General features: G+C 34.8%; 1 protein-coding gene across 2 annotated transcripts in view; it reads left to right on the top strand.

The window, feature by feature from the left end:
- Positions 1 to 24,770, top strand: part of LOC115215570 (epidermal growth factor receptor-like) — a 229,302-nt gene that overhangs the window by 159,668 nt on the left and 44,864 nt on the right. For both annotated transcript variants that reach the window (XM_029784771.2, XM_029784770.2), the window contains 8 exons: positions 1,839 to 2,198; positions 10,794 to 10,931; positions 12,993 to 13,076; positions 14,363 to 14,484; positions 15,894 to 16,035; positions 18,012 to 18,113; positions 21,173 to 21,278; positions 22,617 to 22,784. In XM_029784771.2, the coding sequence (XP_029640631.1) occupies positions 1,839 to 2,198; positions 10,794 to 10,931; positions 12,993 to 13,076; positions 14,363 to 14,484; positions 15,894 to 16,035; positions 18,012 to 18,113; positions 21,173 to 21,278; positions 22,617 to 22,784 (1,222 nt within the window). The remainder of the gene's footprint in view (positions 1 to 1,838; positions 2,199 to 10,793; positions 10,932 to 12,992; positions 13,077 to 14,362; positions 14,485 to 15,893; positions 16,036 to 18,011; positions 18,114 to 21,172; positions 21,279 to 22,616; positions 22,785 to 24,770) is intronic.

The raw sequence follows: 24,770 nt of genomic DNA, 5'->3' as shown, positions 1-24,770 counted from the left end.
ATTCCATGTGAGACAAATAAATTGCATCAAAACATATGCAGCATTTTTCTCAAATTTCTTGCATGGTTAATTTGTTGGAATCTTAGAGATAAAAGAAGGTGTTAGTTTGATGATAAAAAAGAACCCTTTTTTGTTTTGTTTTATCATTATCCCCCTAGAAAAGTGATATTTAACCCATAGTTTGCGAGAGAACCGTCTTAGATTCAAATGGTAAGCACTCGAGTAAGAATGGTGCAGGCTATGTAAAATGTCTAAATAATTAGAGTTTGCAATATTGAGAAGGGGTTTCCAATTGGCAACCAGTTCTCAAAATAAAAGATTGCATCTCATGTTTTGCTACTTAGTTTTGCAAAAGGAATACAGGATCACTGTTGACAAGTTGCCGAGAGATGAGTTTCTTCTTCATTTCTTTCATCGAACGTTTGTTTTCCGGTGCTAGCATGACATAGATGAAAATAGATTTGAGGCAGGATTTTTACAGCAGGAATACTCTTCCTGTCTCCAACCAACCCTTACCTGTTTTTCAAGAGATTTTGCCAAGGTTGACTTTGCCTTTCATTCTTTCAGGGTCAATAAATCAAGTACCAGTGAAACACTGGAGTCGACGTAATCGACTAGTCCCCTCCCTCAAAATTTCAGGCCTTGTGCCTTCAGAAGAAAGGATTATTATTATCATTATATGTTTGGCTTTTGCTTTGTATTTGTACAGGTTGATTCCAAGTCTCACCCAGAGAACTCAAGAGACAATAAGTTAGAAGTTAAAGTTAGTGTTATGACTAGGGTGCATATTATTATTATTATTATTATTAATAATAATAATAATAATACGTGCACCCTGCAGTCAACTTGGATGAGCATCTGGGGGGAATTTATTTATTTATTGTTCAAGTGAGTGTATATTGTTGAAAGTTAATGAGTAAATAAATACACAGAGACAAAAATGCATTGAAGCATTCTCAAGCAGAAATTTTGATTCCATGTGAGACAAATAAATTGCATCAAAACATATGCAGCATTTTTCTCAAATTTCTTGCATGGTTAATTTGTTGGAATCTTAGAGATAAAAGAAGGTGTTAGTTTGATGATAAAAAAGAACCCTTTTTTGTTTTGTTTTATCATTATCCCCCTAGAAAAGTGATATTTAACCCATAGTTTGCGAGAGAACCGTCTTAGATTCAAATGGTAAGCACTCGAGTAAGAATGGTGCAGGCTATGTAAAATGTCTAAATAATTAGAGTTTGCAATATTGAGAAGGGGTTTCCAATTGGCAACCAGTTCTCAAAATAAAAGATTGCATCTCATGTTTTGCTACTTAGTTTTGCAAAAGGAATACAGGATCACTGTTGACAAGTTGCCGAGAGATGAGTTTCTTCATTTCTTTCATCGAACGTTTGTTTTCCGGTGCTAGCATGACATAGATGAAAATAGATTTGAGGCAGGATTTTTACAGCAGGAATACTCTTCCTGTCTCCAACCAACCCTTACCTGTTTTTCAAGAGATTTTGCCAAGGTTGACTTTGCCTTTCATTCTTTCAGGGTCAATAAATCAAGTACCAGTGAAACACTGGAGTCGACGTAATCGACTAGTCCCCTCCCTCAAAATTTCAGGCCTTGTGCCTTCAGAAGAAAGGATTATTATTATCATTATATGTTTGGCTTTTGCTTTGTATTTGTACAGGTTGATTCCAAGTCTCACCCAGAGAACTCAAGAGACAATAAGTTAGAAGTTAAAGTTAGTGTTATGACTAGGGTGCATATTATTATTATTATTATTATCATTATTATTATTTTGTTGTTGTTATTTTATTATTATTATTGTTGTTTTTTTTTTTTTGCAGTTTGCCGTGGTACAAAACAGAAGCTAACGCATTCTGGCTCAGCAGCGTTCAGATATGAATCACTACGGAGAAAATACACGAACTGTACATATATTGAAGGCAATTTGGAAATTGTTTTCCTCAATGACAAGACAATCAAATATGACTTGTCATTCCTAGACAGTATCAGGGAAATTACTGGTTATGTTCTAATAATTGGCGTTTTTGCGGACTACATCCCCCTTACTAATCTTCAGATTATTCGCGGAAGGGAACTTTTCAAACATAAAGAAAAATACTACAGTTTATTTGTAGCAAGTAACTATGACAGAGGAACTAAAAAAGTCGGTCTGAAGGAACTACGCTTCAAATCACTTGGAGGTAAGTCTTTATTTATTTCAAAAGAGCATCTCTTTCTTTTATTGCAGTGTTTATGTACGAAGGGGTGCTGAAAAGTTTCTGGTTTCAAGGGTATCGCAAAAGGCCTGGTTAGAGGCTCAACCTTCCAAGTTCTTTTACAGTACTGAAGGACTCCTGCAATTAGTGTGTGAATTTGATGAATAAATTCATAATTAACTGATCCTCTTGTATTTTCTTTTACCCAAAGCCAGAAACTATTCAGCACCCTCTCATAATGTTGTGGCTGTGAGTTTTAATAATTTCTCAATCACCTTCACATCTTGCTAGTCACCTTCATAACTACAGAATGAATTTAATAGTTTGGTTTATGTTGAACTTCTTACAGTCCTTCTCTGACTTCATTTCATTACCTTCTTCTCTCCTTACCCTATCTCTTTCTTCATCTTTTAATCTTTTACTTGTTTCAGTCATTAGACTGCAGCCATGTTGAGGCTCCACCTTGAAGAAGTTTTAATCAAATGAATTGACACCAGTACATTGTTTTTAAAGCTTAATACTTGTTCTATCAATCTCTTTTGCCAAACCACTAATTTACAGTAGCGGTCCAGCAGTGGTGAGGGAAAAACACAGACACAAAGACACACACACACATACATACATACATACATACGTACGTACGTACGTACGTACGTACGTATATATATATATATAAAATATGAATTAGAGATAAAACCACTATTAAGCAACTCAAACAGTGATAGACATAAACCAATATTATTATTATATATATATATATATATATATATAAATTAAATTAGAGATAAAACCATTATTATGCAAATCAAACAATGAAAAACATAAACCAAAATATAAAAATTAAAATAATTAATATAATATACAAAATATATAAAATATAAAATTTAAAGATTTAAATTATTTAAAATTGAAATTATTAATTCATATTTATAATTTTTTTTTTATAGATTAAAAAAAATTTTTTTTTTATTATTAAATATATATAACTATCAAAAAGTATTAAAAAGTTTACCAAAGACACTTCCCCAAAGTGTCACACAGTGGGACTGAACCCAGAGCCATGTGGTTGGGAAGCAAGCTTCTTACCACATAGCTATGCCTGTACCCTGTGTCATTGGCTCAAGCTTCATTTTTTTTTTCAGGGTTTTAAAGAAACTTTTTTAAATAAGGACTTTGCTCCAAACAAAATGTTTCAAATTGAAGACCTTGAGTATTTTATTTATGAAAGAAAGCCCCAAGCCTGCTAGAACTAACACCTAAATCCCTCTCAAATCATCTTTTACTGTCTTGTGAAAGGACAGGTCATAGTGTCATGCCTGGAATATCTATGATCATTGGTCTACTCAATCAGAGTTGACTTAGGAATAAATAACAATGATGATGACAATGGAAATGATGGCAATTATTGACATTGAAGACACCAATGATGATGACAAACGACAGCAATGGTTTGTGACAATTTTCAAATAGGCGCAGGAGTGGCTGTGTGGTAAGTAGCTTGCTAACCAACCACATGGTTCCGGGTTCAGTCCCACTGCATGGCATCTTGGGCAAGTGTCATCTGCTATAGCCCCGGGCCGACCAATGCCTTGTGAGTGGATTTGGTAGACGGAAACTGAAAGAAGCCTGTCGTATATCTGTATATATATGTGTATGTGTTTGTCCCACTAGCATTGCTTGACAACCAATGCTGGTGTGTTTACATCCCCGTCACTTAGCGGTTTGGCAAAAGAGACCGATAGAATAAGTACTGGGCTTACAAAGAATAAGTCTCGGGGTCGATTTGCTCGACTAAAGGCGGTGCTCCAGCATGGCCGCAGTCAAATGACTGAAACAAGTAAAAGAGTATATTGGACATTTTGACAAATTTTGGTTATTAAATAGGAATCATTTAATTTATTTCTAAAAGCTGGACATTATTTCTGTTTCAAATGATTGAATAACAAAATAAAAGTGGGATTTACTTCCTGGAATTCTCTACAATAACAATCTGACAAGTTTTAACTTGTATCTTTTAATATTCATCATCTTTGAAGAATTATTGCCTTTCGTATATTTCATAGAGAGAGAACATGTCTGTTGGTTGGATTGTGATCCAAAATGGATGATGGGATTATTTGGGAGAAACTTCTCTCCAGAGTACTACCGACAGGAAAGAATCCAGCTAGGAGATCACAGGGTGCACTGCAAAGAATATAGAAAGGTTAACTTGAAGGCACTTTTGATTAACCCTAACACCTGGAAGATATTAATCTCCAATGAATGTGCCTGAAGACAGATTCTATTGAAATGGCTTTGCTAGACTGAAAAATAGCACACTTTCTTCTCTCCACTCTGTACAAACTTACACACTCACACACTTGGTCCAAAGACCAAGAAAACCAGTTCTACTAGAAATAACTTGATGCATTTTAGAATGTTTTAGAATATATATAATACAATTTTGTAGTCTTTATTTTATTTAGAATATTGTACAGTTTGTGTGTGTGTCTGTGTATATATATATATATATATATATATACACAAATAAACGCACACACACACACACATATCAGTGTTTTAAAAATATATTTCTGTTATTATGAATGGAATATATTTCAGATGCAGGGTAAAGAGACATTGTTTTTACAGGTGGATGCTCTTCTTTATGAACTGTTAAACCCTCATCTTTAAAATAAGGTCTAGCACTTGTTATTTTTTTTTCACCTGTCAGGTAAACTAGAGCAAATAGAGCTGTGTGCCTTACTCAGAGACACAAAACAGTAGCCACATCAGTAATATTTGAACATATCATGATATGATCTCTAAACTAACTTGTTAACCTCCCATTCAGGGTTTAGCTTCAAATACTATTTAAAATTATTCTTCTCTACCACCATCACCACCACTGCTATCATCAGCATCATCATAACTAGTCTATATTCTACTTTACCATAATAGTCAGGTACTCCAAGAATTCTTTATTCCCTTCAGATTTCTTTATTCATGTTTATTTATTCTGATCCATTTATTTTAAGCTAAACTAACAACTTCATGCACATGGCCTGCCCTAGTGATCAGTTATTGTAAGGAAAATAATCATTTCTGGATAAATCTTGGCTGGATTGGAAGTTTGAATTTTAAATCAAAGAACAAAAAAGAAAATGAAGAGAAAATATATCTTATCTTTTTTTTTTTTTTTCGCAATCATTACAAAAAATCACAGGAGCAGCTGTGTGGTAAGAAAATTGCTTCCCAACCACATGATTCCATAGCACTTTGTGCGAGTGTCTTCTACTATAGCCTCAGGCCAACTAAAGCCTTGTGAGTGGATTTGGTAGATGGAAACTGATAGAAGCCCATTGTATGTGTGTGTGTGTGTGTGTGTGTGTTTCTGTGTTTGTCCCCCCACTATCACTTGACAACCGATGTTGTATTTACATCCCCATAACTTAACAGTTTGGCAAAAGAGACTGATAGAATAAATATTAGGCTTATAAAGAATAAGTCCTGGGGTTGATTTGTTCAACTAAAGGTGGTGCTTCAGCCTGGCCGCAGTCAAATGACTGAAACAAGTAAAAGAATAAAAGAATAGTGCCATTTCATAACTCTACAATAAATATTCATTAGTCTCCACCAGTTTGTTTTAGCAGAGTTTTTAATGTCCATTCTTATTCCATAGCCTTATTTACTTCTTTGTTAAAATTAAGCCATTAAACGCTTCATGAACCATGTCTATTCATAGAATAAGCACATTATTCTCTCATTTCTTCAAGTTGTACTGATGAAAGAGAATTTTCTCTTTGGTTAGGGCACCACTCTAATTTTGGTTACAAATTTTGGCACAAGACCAGAGATCTTGAGACGAAAAGGTTTAACTGATCTGTCCATGTCAGTACTTGACCAGTTCTTGCTTTTATTAACCTCAGAAAGATGAAAAGCAAAGTTGACCTCAGCAGTATTTTAATTCTGAACAGGAAGAGCTGGAAGAAATATTAAAATGCTCTAACAATTCTGCCAGCTAATAATCCTTTCTATTATAGGTACAAGACCTAAAATTTGGGGGACAGGACTAGTCGATTACAGTTGATCCCAGTATTCAAATGGTACTTGATTTATAGACCCAGAAAGGATGAAAGCAAAGTCAGCCTAAGTAGAAATTGAACCCAGAATGTAAAGACAGATGACATGATGCTAAGTATTTTGCCAGCTAATAGTGGTAACAGTATCAAGTAGAACACGTTCATATTTTTTAAAACTGTCTAAACCAATACAAGTAGACTCAAGTCTCTTACCATCAAGACACACTTATATTGTAGACCTGTCATGAAAAAGGTGAGCCACACAAAACTGTTTGTGAGTCACACTGATATTTATATATTTAGGAAAAAAAGTTGTAGCACAAGTTCTCACAATCATGCAATTTTTCTTCATTTTGTATTTTTGCTCTTCAGATGTGACTAGTACTTCCTTGTTTGTTAGTTTTCTTATTATAGCTTGAATTAAATTTATGCTTAAGCATTGATTTTTGAGTTTGCTTTGTCAGCATTGGGTGGGCCAGCAACAATCTAATGTGTTATGGTTTAATAGGAAAAAACCATACCTCAATGTTGTCAACCATCAAGGCACACCTTTATTTTAATTAATACCCCTTACAATTACTTGCGTTTAATTGCACAGCATTTATCTTCCTTTTTTTCATTCTCTTTAACCCACTCCTTTAACCTGCTCCTTCTCCTGGGCATGTTCAGCTACCATATTGACAATACTTTTTTACCAAACAGCTTGGGCCTCTATTCTTAGACATATATTTACCATTTTGTCAAATTTCTACTCTGACTACCTCTATATTCCACCAGACTGATACTTTCTTTGAAGCTTATGATATTAAGAAGAAAGATTAATATTTTCTTCATGATGCTACCATACTTAGCAGCAGACATTGTACACAACAGCAAGACGTACTGAAGTCAAACCAAACAAAATACCCATTAAGGGTATGAAGTTTTGAGCTCTCATGAGTTAGTGACCTAAAAGTAGATTGATTTGACCAGTTTTCTTTTACAGGTATGGCTGTGTGTCAGAAGCTTGCTTCCCAACCAATTGGTTCCAGGTTCAGTCCCACTTCAAAGTAATTCCTACCATAGCCTTATGAGTGGATTTGGTTGACAGAAACTGAAAGAAGCCTATTGTGTGTCTGTGTGTGTGTGTATCCCATCACTGCTTCATAACCAGTGTTGATGTGTACATCCCCATAACTTAGCAGTTTGGCAAAGGAAACAAAACAAGTAACAAGCATAAAAAAATGTACTGGAATCAATTCATTTGACTAAAATTTCAAAGCAGTGCTCCAGCATGGCCACAGTCTAATGACTGAAACAAGCAAGAGATAAAAGATGAAAAGATGATACTATTGTAAAGGAGCTTCTACATGCTAGAAATAGCAGCCAAATATCCTTCAGTTCACTTCCTGTCATGTTTAACTCTTTTGATATCAACCAATCCTGAGACTGTCACTAGTCCTATCTTACTAACTTTCCCTTTTAAAGGGATCAAAATTAAAACCTTCCATCAAAATTCCATGCTAATTTCTGATCCAAACACTAACTTGATTACAACATTTATTTTACTAAATTCTTTATTATTTTCAAAACTAGTTGAAATATATGTAGTGTATTTCAACAGAAATATGGTAACAAAATGATTTAAGAAAAGGAACATATTTGATAAAATACTTTTTGATACACAGTTTAATAAAATAAAAATTATGTAAAGGAGGGATGGTTATGGCTGGAATGCCTTTCATTATAGATTCGTTAGATCAGAGCTGACCTAAACAAAACAAAAACAAGTTTATATTTCAAGCCTATTGTCATATGTGTAATTGTCCTCTATTCACCTTCCAACATATCTTCCATAATATGGCCAGGTGAGGATACACCTGTAAAAAAAAAAGGTATTACAAAAGGAGAAAGGGGCTCTCTACCCCCCTTTTGACCAGGCTCCGATGGATTTTATGGGTTTTTCCACCAGGAACCTTTCATAACGCCTCCCCCTATTGGGAGTTTTTCATTGTTATAATTTTTTGTCCTGTGTTTTGTCCCTTTATGTTATAATTAATTTTTGTCAGCCCTTGTGGCCAATAAAAGAATTAATTATTATTATTATTATTATTATTATTATTATTATTATCATTATCATTAAAGTAGCGAGCTAACAGAATCATTAACACACCTGCCGCTATGTTCTGAGTTCAAATTCCACCGAGGTCAACTTTGCCTTTCATCCTTTCGGGGTCGATTAAATAAGTACCAGTTACACACTGGGGTTGATATAATCGATTTAATCCATTTGTATGTCCTTGTTTGTCCACTCTGTGTTTAGCCCCTTGTGGGTAGTAAAGAAATAGGTATTTTGCCCATCGCTATTTTCTGAGCTCCAAATTCTGCCAGGGTCAACTTTGCCTTTCATCCTTTCAAGGTCAATAAATTAAGTACCAATGAAACACTGGGGTCAATCTAATCAACTAGTCCCCCCCACTCCAAATTTCAGGCCTTGTGCTATTGTAGAAAGGATTATTATTATCATTAATACAGTAAGCTGACAGAATCCTTAGCACCCCAGGCAAAGTGCTTAACAGCATTTCACCAGTCTTCACATTCTGAGTTCAAATTCTGCCAAGGTCGACTTTGCCTTTCATCCTTTCAGGTCAATAAATTAAGTACCAGTGAAACACTGGGGTCAATGTAATTGACCAGTCCTCTCCCCCAAAATTGCAGGCGTTGTACCTTCAGTAGAAAAGATTATTATCATTAAGACAGTGAGCTGGCAGAATCATTATCATACCGAGCGAAATGCTTAACGACATTTTGTCCATCATTACATTCTGAGTTCTACCAAGGTTACTGTGCTTTTCATTCTTTCGGGGTCAGTGAAGTAAGTACCAGTTACGCATTGGGCTCAATGTAATCAACTAGCCCCCTCCCTCAAAATTTGTGCCTACAGTAGAAAGGATTATTATTATTATTATTATTATTATCATGCTTTTTTCTTCTTTCTTCAAATTTTCTTCCGTTTCTCACCGAGTGTTTTCCATACACCTAGGGCAGAGAAGCTCATTGTATGCATTCCCAGATCAAACATGCAAATTCACAGACAAAATATGTATTTAAAAATTAATAAATAAATAAATTCATTGATGGATGTTATTTTCACAGCGATAATGCTCTTCTCAGTACATGAGCCGTTCCAGTTAATATGATTTTTTGCACTTCCTATAGGGATGGTAAGCCTGGAATCATTTTCAAATAGGTTTCAGTACCTTTTTTTCATCTTTTTTATTATTATTATTATTATTATTATTATTATTATTATTATCATCATCATCATTATCATTATTATTCATAAGGCAGCAAACTAGCAGAGTTGTTAGAATGCTGAACAAAGTGTTTATCAGCATTTCATTTGTCTTTATGATCTGCATTTAAGTTCTACAATGGTTGAGTTTGCCTTTCATTCTTTCGGGATCAAACACTGGAGTCAATGTAATTGACTAGCCTGCACCCTTACAATTGATGGCCTTGTGCCAAAATATGAAACCATTACTCAAGGCTGGCAGAATTGTTAGCATACCAGACAAAATGCTTAGCAACATTTCATCCATCTGCATTCTGAGATCAAATTCTGCCTAAGTTGATTTGTCATTTATCCTTTTGGGAATTGATAAAATAAGTACCAGTTGAGCACTGGATTTGATGTAATCTCTCCTCCAAAATGTCAGGCCTTGTGCCTATAATAGAAAGGGCTATGGTGAGCTGGCAGAATCATTAGCACACCAGGTAAAATGCTTAGCGGCATTTTGCTCCATTGTTACATTCTGAGTTCAAATTCCACCAAGGTCGACTTTGCCCTTCAGCCTTTTGGAGTCCATAAATTAAGTTCGAGTGAAGCATTGGGGTCGATATAAGAACTATTCCCCTCCCACAAAATTTCAGGCCTTGTGCCTATAGAAGAAGAAATTATTATTATTATCTCATCATAAGGTGGTGAGCTGGTAGAAGCATTAATGAGTTGGACAAAATGCTCTGCAGCATTTTGCCTCCCTTTATATTCTGGGTTCAAATTCTACCAAGGTCAACATTGCCTTGCATCATTTTGGGGTTGATAGAATAAGTACATGTGAGCTCTGGACTCATTGTAATCAACTAACCTGCCTCCACTCAAAGCTTTCAGGCCTTGTGCTTCTTGTAGAAAGAGCTATTATTAATTTTTTTAATATTCACTTTTGCATGGGTTAGATGGAATTTATTAAAGCAGATTTTCTATGGCCAGATGGCCATCATGTTACCAACACACACACTCACTGACATATATACAATAGGCTTCTTTCAGTTTCCATCTACCAAATCTACTCACAAGGTTTTGATTGGTCCTGGGCTATCATAGAAGGCACATCTGCCCAAGGTTCCACATAGTGAGACTGAACCTGAGACCACATGGTTGGGAAGCAAACTTCTCAACCACACAGCTACAATTGCATCTACTATTATTTTATATTAATCATTTAACCTTTATTCTTTTTTTTTTTTTACTTTATTCCAGAAATCTTAAATGGAAAAGTTTCCTTCATGAACAACAATTTGCTGTGTTATGAAACAACCATTAATTGGACGGATATCAACCCAACTTCAAAACCACCAGTTGAATTTTTCTTTGAATCTGACTTTAAAAGACGAAAATGTAAGTATTCTTTTCATTTCCATTATTTTATGATATCATATCATCTTATGTGGTGTAATATTGATATATATAATATATATGCTTACATTATATATTATTTTCATAGTTACCTGGATGTCTGATGTATTTTTATAATAATACATACATGCATAAGTATGTATTTATATTCTCTTCTATTTTCAATTATTTAAAGTTTTCTTCTTAGGAAAAAGTTGGTTTCTAACAAAAATGCAAAGCTCAATCATTGAAATATAAATAACAAAAACAAATCTACAGTTTGAGCTTGAGAAAAGTCTTGCATGCTTTTACTGTTCTGCTTTCAGATTGTATTTTTAAAGTATGCATATGCATGCATATAGATAGATAGACATTCAGACAGATAGATAGACAGACAAGTGCTTATACTGAACAGTGAGAAAGTGTGTTCAACACTGACTTGATAGGTAACTATTCTTTATTTGTGGCTAACAATGCACCCAATGGTACCATCTGTTCAACTAAATTGCTCAACTAAACCACATGGGAATGTTATTACTCATCTCCATTTTCTATGAGAATATATACACATATAGTTTTCATGAAGCCAATGTCTGATATATATAAATGATATTAATTTTTTTTTTAGCCAAAACCATGCAATTATTCATAATACAGGTCAATGATTAGTAGTCTTACATTTCAATGTTTCAGGAAATCTTCAAAGAAAAGGTGTTGTGAGCTGACTTCACTTTTTCTCCAAAGATTTCCTGAAAAAGGGTTCCTAACTCCAAAATATCGAAATACCAGATAATAGTACAAACCATTGACCTGTATTTTTAATACCTTGCATTGTCTTTGCTTTAAAATAAAATAAAATCATTTGTGTGTGTGTTAGGATACTTAAGATTGATAATGAATGATATAATACTGCAAACACTCCCTTTAATTTAAAAGGAATGTATTTTAAAGTCTTATGTAGGTTATTATCAAAGCTGAGATAGTCTAATTTATATATAAATTTCATCATCTTTTAACATCCATTTTCTAATGCTGGCTTTGGTTGGAAATGAGAGGGGATCCAATGAGTCTGAGGACTGCATCATACTTCAGTTTGCAATGAGTTCAAGAAATGCTGAAAAGATAGAGATTTTAGTCAAGTAGTACAAATAACGCCAAATAGAACTCTGTTCTTCTTGAGAATTTTCTGCTAATTTCCTCCACCATTTTCTTGATTATTAAACAAGACAATGATTCAGATGATCCCAACAGAACTGAACCATTTCACTGCTACAATATTAATTACAAGATCTTTCTGTATTTTATGTTTAACAAGACAAAACTAAGTTGTATACAATTGATATAAAGTAACATGTGGCAACATTCACTTTATATACACCTTGATAATTATATGTACTTTATATACATTTTTTTTACTGGCATTCCATTGGTTTACAATGACAAGGGTTCCAATCAATGGAACAGCCTACCCATGAAATTTTCATGCAAGTAACTAAGCACTCCAGAGGCGCACATACCTTTAATGTAGTTCTCAGGGAGATTCAGTATGACACGGAATATGACATGGCTGGCCCCTTTAATTACTGGTACAACTCATTTTTGCCAGCTGATTGGACTGGAGCAATGTGAAATAAAGTGTCTTGATCAAGGACACAACACACCATCAGGAATTGAACTCACAACCTTATGATTGTGAGCCAAATACCCCTAACCACAAAGCCACTTTGTAGATTATATGCATTTTATATACACCTTCATGATTAAATGCACTCTAAATACATTTTGATGATGACATGCACTTTATATACACCTTGGCAATTATATTCACTCTATATATACATTCGTGGTCATATGCACTTTATATACACTTGGTTGTGACATTTGCACTTTGTGGTTACATAAAAATTGCATACAGCTTGCATATAAACTAATGGTTTTGCTTATGTTCTCACTTTAACTTCTAATCAGATTCTCTGTTTATGTAATGAGTTTTAAATTTAATCAAGTAATTATATACTGAATTTTGTTCCATTTTTATTTTTTTTTATGTTCTTATATTTTTAGGTAAACCCTGTCATCGTAGCTGTTATCATAATAGCACAGCCCAGCTGAATTGTTGGGGTGCAGGACCAGAAATGTGCCAAAAATGTAAGGGACTTCAAGCCTATTTTATTTAAATATCCTTTTGAATAACACCTAAAGGTGAATCCATAAACTACATACTTGTAGTTATTTTGTTGGGTGGAGTGGAGTGGAGTGTTTGTGTTGTTTCTTTACTGACAAAAATCAAGCATTAGAAATCGTATGTGACTTATCTGCCAAACATTGGTTTGGCTTCCAGATTTGCTATGCACACTAACACACATGCACGCACGCACACATACACACATAATTGGGTTCACCATGTCACTGCTCAGTCTTTATAAATATGGATAATGTAAACAAATGTGGATATTATAAAAGAATGGATATTATAAATGAATGTGGATATTATAAACAAATGTAGATATCATAAGCAAATATGTTTGATGAGATTGCCTACCAAAAGCAAAACTAAATCAGATATGTGTGAAACAGGCTCAGCTCTTTATTGGTTGGCTTTAACCCTCATGTCCATACTATACACGTTGTCAGTCAGTCAAGAATGGCAATTTGAAAGCATCTGTTTGTTCTGGCAGCAGAGGTCACAGGAACATATCACTCTAATATTTGTGGTTCCAGAATTTTCTTAGAATATATTTCAGTTAAATTATTGCATTCTGACATTTTTGGATTCAAACATGGATGTGTGGTTTAGAAGTTTGCTTCTCAACCACATTGTTTTAAGTTCAGTTCCACTGTGTAGCACCTTGGACAAGCCTTCTACTATAGCCCTGGGTTGACCAAAGCTTTGTGAGTGAATTTGATATACTGGAAACTGAAAGAAGCTTGTCATATATATATATATGTGTGTGTGTGTATGTATATATTTATATATATGTATGTATATATGTGTATGTATATATATATATATATATATATATATACACACACACACACACACACATACACACACACACACACACACACAGGGCAGGCAGGTGTAGGGTAGGCAAGCAAGGAGAATACGTTGTGTGTGTATTTATGTGCATGTGTGTTTATATTCCATGCCATGCTTTCACCAATTGATCATAGTTGTGTCTATTGTTGACATTCCTCATAACTATCACTCTGCATGTTCAAATTTCTTTGGAATAAAGAAATTCCTTACTTGTAAAACAGTTAAGTGTTGATGAAGGAAAGCATTCATTCATAAAGTCTTGCCTCAAATAATGCTTCATCATGGAAGAACACATAATAAACATCTAAATCTCTCCTTGAAAAATGTTTTAAATTTTGAATATTTTTGTCATTTCCTTCCAGTAAAAATTTTTATATTTGTTTTGTCACTTTAGTAAGCCAGGGTGCTGTGTGCAGTGCTTCCTGTGACAACCGCTGTTTCGGTAAACTGCCAAACCAATGTTGCCATGCAGAATGTGCTGGTGGATGTACTGGACCCAAGAATACTGATTGTTTGGTATGTGACTACACTCCAGCTTTCTCATTGTATATGTGCAATTGTGTGTGGGGGTTGAGATTGTTGATGGGAAACTGTGTGTTGAAACATTTTCTCTTTTGAAATTATCACCCAATATTGATGTATGTGTTTTTATTTGCAGAATGATTTTTCTAGTATTCATATCTTTCAGTCTAGAAGTAAGTCAGTACCCATGACACATTATAGGGCCTCTGAGACTAGTGAGAGAAAAGGAGGGCAGATGGTATCTACAAATTGGATGCCTCATTTGAGTGCTCTCAACAGAGTAGACTCCACTAAAGACATTCATGGTGCCAGGCAGTGGGATTGAACTGAGTTAAATCCACCACCTGTGTGGGCTATGGCAGGATTTGAACACAGAACACAAAGACCCAGAGCAAATGCTGCAAAGCATCTGGTCCAACATTTTTGCTATTCCACCAAACCACCATCTGGAGTGTTTCTGTTCTCTTTTGTTTTTATCACCATTCCTGAAAGGATGACAGCCAAAGTTGACATTGGTGGGATTTAAACCGAGAATATAAAGACCCAGAACAAATATCACAATGCAATCTCCCCAATACTCTGACAATTCTTCCAGTTGAATCTTATCAACCATAAATACAGAATTTGCTCTAGACAGACAATATATATGTATAACCATCCATGTATTATGTATATACACTATTGATAGGCATGATGCTGTGGTTTTCATCCAAGATAAAATCTTTTCAAGGACTTGTGTTAAAAGAAATATGTATCAAAGAGAGATTTAAAATTATTCATAAGAATACCAGATGCATTTCAGCCATCTTGAGCCTTATCAAAAATGTATACTTGCAGTTACTCATCTGAATGGAATCTGTTCCCTCCAATAGATAGGAAACAGTGAATAATACATTCACTGATATTGCAAATAGCCACCTGGTGGAATAAAAGTATGTTCTGTAAATAAAGACTGCTTTACCAGTTTAAAAACTTTGTGCCTGCCACAAAACCTTAAATGTGCACTCATCTTTCACTTCTTATGTTAAGTCTCTCTGAATCTCCTCCCCCCTCCGCCTACTCCCTGTACAATGTAAACCAGGACAAAAGATATCAACCCACAACCAGCCAACACTAATGTCAGATATTATTATACAGAGATGATTTTGTTTTCTCTCTCTCTCTCACAGTGTGTGGCATTTTTCTAGTCATTGCCTTCCACTAAGCACTCATTCAGTACCCGTTAGGCTAACTCTGTGTCTCTCCTTTACTCTCCCTTTCTTTTCCCCATCTCTATGCTGTAAAGTGTGAGTTGTAAAATCAATCATCCAACCAACCAACCAACCAACATTTATATCAGTTGTTATTATATAAAAACATGAACAAATACAAACCAAATGCTTTTTTTTTTCTCCTTATTGTAGGCTTGTCGAAGATTCAGGAATGAAGGAGAATGTGTTGCTTTTTGTCCTCCTATGACTAAATATAACACCGTTACATTTGAGATGGAAAAGAATCCCAACTACAAATATTCTTATGGATCTCTTTGTGTTAAGGATTGTCCAAGTGAGTTAGAATTCATTTGTTTATTTGCTTTTATGTCCAATTTTCTATGCTAGCATGGATCAGGTAAATATATTATTGTGGCATCGTTTTAAAGGTAGATACTCTTCCTGTTGCTAACCCTTGCCTGTTTTTAAAATAAGGGGTTTCTCATTCTATTCCCCGTCTTTGAAGGGGTAAAGCCAGCAGATGATTTGTTGACAAGGTAAACATCACCATCACTTGTAGCTCATTGGCTTTCAGAGAAGCACAAGTGTAAACACACACACACACACACACACTCACACACACACAGACATACATACACATACCCGTGCATACATCCATACACACCCAACAGGCTTCATTCAGTTTCTGTCTACCAAAGCCACTCTCAAGATTTTGGCCAGACTGTAAAATAAGTAGAAGACACTTGTTCAAGATGTGGTTCAGTCCCAGTACACAGCATCTTGTTCAAGTGGCTTTTACTATATCTTCAAGCTAGCCAAAACATTATGAGTGAGTTTGGTAGTTGGAAATTAACAAGAAGCTTGTCAGATGTGTGTGTGTATGTATGTATATATATATATATATATGTGTGTGTGTATATATATATATATATATATATATATGTGTGTGTGTGTGTGTATGTATATATATATGTGTGTGTGTGTGTGTGTGTATGTATATATATATATGTGTGTGTGTGTGTGTGTGTATGTATATATATATATGTGTGTGTGTGTGTGTGTATGTATATAATATATGTGTGTGTGTGTGTGTATGTATATATATATATGTGTGTGTGTGTGTGTGTATGTATATATATATGTGTGTGTGTGTGTGTATGTATATATATATGTGTGTGTGTGTGTGTGTATGTATATATATATGTGTGTGTGTGTGTGTGTATGTATATATATATATATGTGTGTGTGTATGTATATATATATATATGTGTGGTGTGTGTGTGTATGTATATATATATATATGTGTGTGTGTGTGTATGTATATATATATATGTGTGTGTGTGTGTGTATGTATATATATATATGTGTGTGTGTGTGTGTATGTATATATATATATGTGTGTGTGTGGTGTGTATGTATATATATATATGTGTGTCTGTGTGTGTGTATGTATATATATATGTGTGTGGTGTGTGTGTGTGTATGTATATATATATATATGTGTGTGTGTGTGTGTATGTATTATATATATATATATATGTGTGTGTGTGTGTGTGTGTGTGGTATGTATATATATATATTATGTGTGTGTGTGTATATATGTATATATATGTGTGTGTATGTATGTATATATATATATGTGTGTGTTGTATGTATATATATATATATAATATATATATATATATATATTTATTTATTTATTATTTGTGTATCGAGGCTACAATTGGTTTCATGATAAGAAATACCTCAGCAATTATCACGACTATCATGTGGAAACATCAGTGTCTGTCTCCATTTTGGATTAAAAATAATAGATATATACATACTCCAAAATGGAGACAAGCACCAATGTTTCCATGTGACAGGCTTGATAATTGTTGAGGCATTCTTTAACGTGAAACCAATGGTAGCTTTAGTACACAAAATAAAGAATCTTTATCCACCAATGAAGTGTTGAGCACTCATTATCATTGTTCAATATTTATATTTATTTATGTATGTATGTATGTATGTATGTATGTATTGTGTGTGTTCTTGTCTTGACATTGCACACTAAATGTAAACAAATATCACAATCATACATGCAATGTTGTTTATTTGCAATCTTCTGTGAAAACAGACCAAGGGGAAAATATTACTTTGCTTTCTATCCGGTTAAAATGATCATCAGGCCGCAGAAAATCTGCCTCAAGATATTTTGTCTGGCCCATACAAGTTTCAAAAATTAGATATTAAAATGATAATAATGATTATATGCTATTGGTTTCTAAAACCTATTCTTTCAATATTATATAAACTCTGATATTACAGGTCATATGCTGAAAGATGATTCTGCTTGTGTAAGGAAATGTCCTACAAACAAACAAGCAGTCAACAACACCTGCGTTCTCTGTGAAGGAGTTTGTCCAAAGAGTAAGTGTACTTAAAGCTTTCATTTTTGCTGGTTTCACCCATAAATGTTATCTATATGTATATATAAATGTTGGGGAGAATCCATGTTTCTGAAACTTACTTAACTTTTCAACATTTAAACCAGTCATATTTGGCCCAAATATGCTACCTGTTTTATGTTCAAATCAACCAGATCCAGCCAAACACACATATTCTTCAATGTCATTTCATAAATATACAATCACATCGTTAAATTTTCGAATCTACAAAATAATGCATGATTAATTTAAATCAATGTGAATGAAAAAGTATTACATTTGGCAATAATCTGAATGCTAAAGGGGTAATGAAGTCAGTTTTTGCTTTCAATCTAATTTTTGATTTTACAGTTCTTGAAAACAAATACATTATGAAGAGAGTGTCCTATAAGGAAACAATATCCTATAAATAAGCAACATTTTGTAAATAAGCTACATCCGATTGGCAAGCTATGTCCTATAGATCAAATGTATCCCACAGATCAGTCTCACCCCATACATGATCCTCAGCATATGGATGATCCACTCCCCATAGATGAGTCACACCCTATACATGAGCCACATCTTAGACGATACACAGAAAACAAGGATGGCTCATTCAGAGTTTTCTTTCCTCAGTCGAGTTCCAGATTATGTTTGCAATTTCAGCTGGTTATACTCGAGATTGCTCCAATCAACAGGCTTCTTTCAGTTTCCATCTACCAAATCCACTTACAAGGCTTTGTTCAGTTCAAAGCTACAGTAGAAGGCACTTGCCCAAGGTGCCACGCAGTGGGACTGAACCTGGAACCATGTAGTTGGGAAGCAAACTTCTTACCACACAGCCATGCATGTCTTGGCTTCTTATCACACAGCCAAGTCTGCACCTGTGTCTGTGTGCATGTGTGTGTATATATATGTATATATATATATATATATATATATTATATATATATATACATAATGTATCAATAAATACACCACATGCCACTATGTGTGATGTTTTTCTTGATCCAAGTCCTACTTCTAAATGAAGACAACAGCCATAGAGTAGGCAACAGCCATGGTAGTAAAATTAGGAAGAAGTGCAGATACAGAAATTGTAGTGGTAGGAGTTAAAGATAGAGGAGGTGAATTATTAATTGTTATTGTATAGCAGGGGGTATAGTAAAAGTAATAGGCAGTGAGAGTGGGGGGACAAAGAGTTATTCCATATAAGGTTGTTTGACATGCTCAGCATGACCAAGCAAGCAGCAACGAGTATTATTAGTATAAGATAAGCAACAAAAGAGAATTTTTATTTTATGAGCATTTTTGTTCCCATTTTTACATTTTAATTTTTCATGTGTTACAGTATAGATCCATAAATTGAAATGTAATTTTAACATCTGTCAGTATACATTTTTTTTGTTTATTCTTCAGTCTTTGCAATTATCTATCAAAAAAACAATATCTCAGATCTTTTCTGTTTGGCTGCTCCTGTGGAAATTTTAAAATTTGGTGTATTGATGTAATTTTCCATGCCAAATCTCAGGGGCTAATTCACTTCCAGAAATTTTTGTTTTTAATTTACAGAGGTTTAAAGCTTGATAATTTTTATCCAGTCAGAAAACAGGATTTGGAAGCTATCATTTTGTGCGTTATCAACTATAAACAAATGAAGTATTGATGGAATTCTGCTTTATGCATGCCATATAACCCCTCATAACTTTTTTTATTTTTTGGAAATTTCAGAAAATTTATGTGAATTTGTATTTTACATGTGAGAATTCATATAATTATGCAAAAGCCAAAAGAAATTTTGGTGCATTGATTTAAGGCCTATTCAGCTATTATTTTTAGCACATCTCATGACCACCTCATACCTCATGTGTTTTAAGCATTTAATAAGCAAAAAATGACCACGTGGGTGAGCAGCTTAGTAACAACATGATTTGTTACTACGGAAAGAAGCACCTATGTCTGTGGCTTTCAAATTGGTTAAAATTACCCCAAATTTGCAAACTTTAAAAACTGTTAGCTCTTTATTTATTGATTTATGGTGAACGCAAATTTCATGCCCATGATTACTATACAAAACTACATCATTACACCAAATACGAAATCAACTGGAACAAAAATTGAAGAGATTGAAAAGTGACAGCCAAACAGATCTTTCCTCCCTACCATTCCTGCACTTTGCACATCAATTCATCTATCTCCTGATCAATCCTCCTTCTCAAGCTTATCTCCTTCCATACTGTTATTTCCCCATCACCTGCACCTCCACCCTTATTCGTCACTCAATACATTCATCTCTAACCTTCTGTTACTCTCCCCTTACACTTTTATTAATTTACCATCAATCCCAATTCACTGTCCCATATTTCCCCTTATACTCACCTTCCTGTAGCCTGTGAGTTTGTTCTGGTACTCCATCCATCTCTACCATCTTTATCTTCTTCTCAGTTAACACTACCCATTCAAATATATTGTTGGGTAGCCGTGTATCTCCGCTTTAACAAAACACCTGTGTTTGTCTATCTATCATATATATATCATATATATTTTAGCCTCTCAATACCAAGCATGAAGCCACTTTTCTCTCCCAAATACACAACTCACACATATACACACTTAGCCAAGAGGGGTTTTTTTCCATTTTGTTTTTGTCCTTTTCTTGTCTTACAAGTTACTTGGTGACCTCACAGATGTGTATGCCATGAGGAAGGTGTCCAATACACACTGTTATAAAGTTAGCAAGAAGAAGAGTATTCAGCCTTAGGAACTCTGTCAAAGCTGTCATTGAGACATGACAGCTTTGCAACGCACCAGATCCTGTTAAACCATCCAATCCATGCCAGCATGGAAAACATATCAGATGATAATGATGATGATGATGATAATAATGGTGATGAATTAGGTGTGTGTGTGTGTGTGTCTAAGCATCTAGATAAGTAGATAATTATCTACCTTCTCGGTGTACCTACTATCTACTTACCTACCTTTTTCCCCCTCTTTCTTTTACCTAACAATATCATAAACCATTGTACCATACTAAAATGTTAATCTATTTCTTTCTAGCTTGCAATGGAACTACAGCTTGGTTGAATTCAAAAAACATTGCTTCTTTCAAAGACTGTACCATTATCGAAGGCAATTTAATTATATTAGGTGTAACATTTAAAGGGTAAGTTGTTTTGTTTTTGTATAAGTTGAGTTCTTGTGGCCAATAAAATTTAACATTATTATTATTATTATTATTATTATTATTATTATTACTATTAAAGGATAAAAATTTATTCACACTATGCACTAGTGAGATAAATATTTATTCACTCCCTGCACTTGTAAAATAAATATTTATTCATCTCCAGCATTTTCTCAGGTAAATATTTATGAATCCCCAGCATTTATAAGATAAATATATTTATTTCATTCAGCCTTCCATGGCTTGAAGTATCCAGTAATAACTGTTTAAACCCTATTGGCTTCATGTAGAAAAGGGGGAAAGCAGTTGTGGCTTTCATGCCTTTCACAAGGCTAAGTATTCGAAGTATCAGTGGAGGGAAATAACTGTACCCATACCAGCATGGAAAACAATCTTTACATGATGTTGATGATGAGAATCCTTGTCTAAATGCTTTTTGGAAATTACTTTCTGTCACAAGTGTGGTCTTATTTCTCTCTGACTCTACCTTCAAACTTTTGGGGTTGACGAAAATTAATACCAATCATATACTGAGATTAATTTAACTGACTCCCTCTGTCTCAGCAACTTTCCCTACCATTTTCCTAGAATTCATCTTTCTGGAATTCTGCCCTTATCATTTACCTTTTGCCTTATATATTTTTGTTTCAATCATTGGACTGCAGCCATACTGGAGCACCACCTTCAAGAGTATTAGTCAAGCAAATAGACCCAGTACTTGTTTTTTAAGTCTGGTACTTATTCTATTAGTCTCTTTTGCCAAACTGCTAAGTTACAGGAATGTATTCAAACCAACACCAGTTGTCAAGTAGTGGTGGGAGGCAAGCATAATACACAGCTGTACATGTAGATATATGCATAAACACACAGACACACGCACACACACATACACGCACACACGCATACACACGCACACACATAAACACACACACACACAACAGGCTTCTTTCAGTTGCCACCTATCAAATTCACTCACAAGAGTTAGGTTGGTCCAGGATTATATGATAGTAGAAGACTATTGTGGTTGGGAAGCTAGCTTCTTATCCACATAGCCACAATTTTCCAGCAAACATTGACTTGGATCTGTTATATTCATGCTAAACATAACTGGTATGAACTTCAAGCTTTGGAGGGCTGGTAGGTGATAAGGAGGGAGATGCACTATCCTCCTCTTCAGACTATTTTATACAATTTTTTTTACACTACACCTCTTGAATTTATGAAATCAATGTTTGGGCCTTCAATAGAGGGTGATTTTGTGTTGCAACTTTTAATGTTTGAATGATGTTTTGAAGGACATGTTCTTGTTTATTTTAGGGATCCTAGTTTTAAAACTGGGCCTCTAGATCTGAAAGACCTTGACAACTTAAACAGCGTGCAAGAAATAACTGGACGTTTAACCATCCAGGAAAGTCCTGTGGAATTAAAGAATCTCTCCTTTTTAAAAAACCTGAAAGTCATTGGTGGACGAAACGAAGCTGTCCTGTAAGTTTATTTAAGTATGTGCATGCATGAGTGCAAGAACATATGCATGTGTGTACGAAAATCTAAATATTCACTGCCCACCCCCAAACTCTGTATATCACTTCTCTCTTTTTTATATCTTCTCTCTCTCTCTCTCTCTCTCTCTCTCTCTCTCTCTCTCTCAATCACTTGCTTTCCCCTTCTCTCTTGTTTCCTATCTCATCCATTCTTCCTCCCATACTTTCTATCTCACCTATTCTCCTTCGTCTCCCTTCTCTCCCCCACACTCCTTCTTAAATTACTGCTATTGTCTAGACTTCTGGCTTCTTATTAACCCTTTATCTTTCATTATCCTATCACTAATTCCACATACAACAACAATTATATCTTAGATCAGTAATAACGAATTCCATCAAATATTTACAGCAAGCTGTCAAAACACTTCATACTTGCTTTTGCCCTGAACAAACCCAAATGCATTTGTTGCACCCTAAAAGCTATAATGACCCTTGTCACTCTGCCAGAAATCCTCACTACGTATGTTTTCTCTAGCCAACTGTTTGCACCTGACTGCACAGAAATAAATATTTCCCTGATCCAGTTGCACTTTTTCAACACCTTGGTCATGCCTTCCCACCTTGTGTTTTGTTGCTCTTTTTGTTTTTTTGTTGTTTTTTTTATATCTCTGCTAACATTCTAGTCTTTTTTTCAAATGTACACTTTACTCTTCCAAATTTCTGTTTGCCAGTCAAAGTTGAACTTCATTGTGAAGTTTTTAAAGGCTTGGATGAACAGAACCTTGACAGAACCCTCTGTCAAGACATTTAAACATATCATCCATTTCTCTTTCCTGACACCCTGTTTTTTCTGTTTAGCTTTCTGTTAGTCAGAAGTCCTTTTATTTTAATTGCTTTTTCCCCTAAACTGCTACTCTTTGTAACTCAATACCATCATCTTGTTTTCTTATGGACTGTGAAATTCAGCCCTTCAACCTTTGAATCAATCAACATATTTTGAATTTGTAGGATCCTTCTTTTTCTTCTTTGTGATCCCTTATATTACAAAGCTTCAAGTCTTGTTTGGATCAAAATCATTTAAAACAAAAAGACAGTACACCTTTTTTATCAATCAAACTTGAATTTCATTGTGATGCCTTTAACGACTTGTGTAAAGAAAAGACAAGAGGACCATAGCAAACCACTTTTTATTGATTAAATTTCACTGTATTGAGAACCAGTTGTAGGACTATTTAATTCTTTTATTCATGATATGTGAATCTCTCTGGAATAGTTTATCAACAGCTTACATTCACACATGGCTTTCTGATTTTCATGTACAGAATTCCAATTGAAGCCTTCTCTTGGTTGACAAAATCATTTATCAATAAAACCTCCTGACAAACTTATATGCTGACCTCATTAGTACCAGTATCATATAAAAAGCACCCACTACACATTGTAAGGAAGGGCATGCTGCCATAGAAATCATATCACTGGGGCCCAACACAGTCCTGCTGCCTGTTGGATCCTGTCAAACTGTCCAATCCATGCCAGCAAGGAAAATAGATGTAATATGATGATGATGATGATGACGATGATTATTATTATTATTATTCATCCAGTGTTTTAAATCCGGGTTTTGTCCCCGTTAACAGGGGTGGCTGGATCTACCTCATAGCAACTGAGGTAGGCTGGTGCAACCCACTCCAACCATTTGGCTGGCTGGCTGGCTGGCTGGCTGGCTGGCTGGTGCCCATTCTCCTTTGCTATCATGAGGCGTTTTTGGAGCTGGATTTTCTACAGGAAGCATGCCCTTGCTTATCCCCAACCTCAGTTTCTAGACATGAGTGGTCCTGAGACCAAGGCTTCTACCATGATTTTTACGAAATGTGATGGAAAAACAAGTTCAGGAAGGCAGGGATGCTACTTCCTGAGACCCCTTTCAGAGCCCTCCTAACTATTATTATTATTATTATCATTATAAGGCAGCAAACTGGCAGAATCGTTA

This window comes from Octopus sinensis, linkage group LG9 (assembly GCF_006345805.1).
Source record: "Octopus sinensis linkage group LG9, ASM634580v1, whole genome shotgun sequence".
NCBI classification, from domain to species: domain Eukaryota; kingdom Metazoa; phylum Mollusca; class Cephalopoda; order Octopoda; family Octopodidae; genus Octopus; species Octopus sinensis.
The sequence above is the reverse complement of the archived record's forward strand: the minus strand, read 5'-3'. Positions and strand labels throughout refer to the sequence as shown.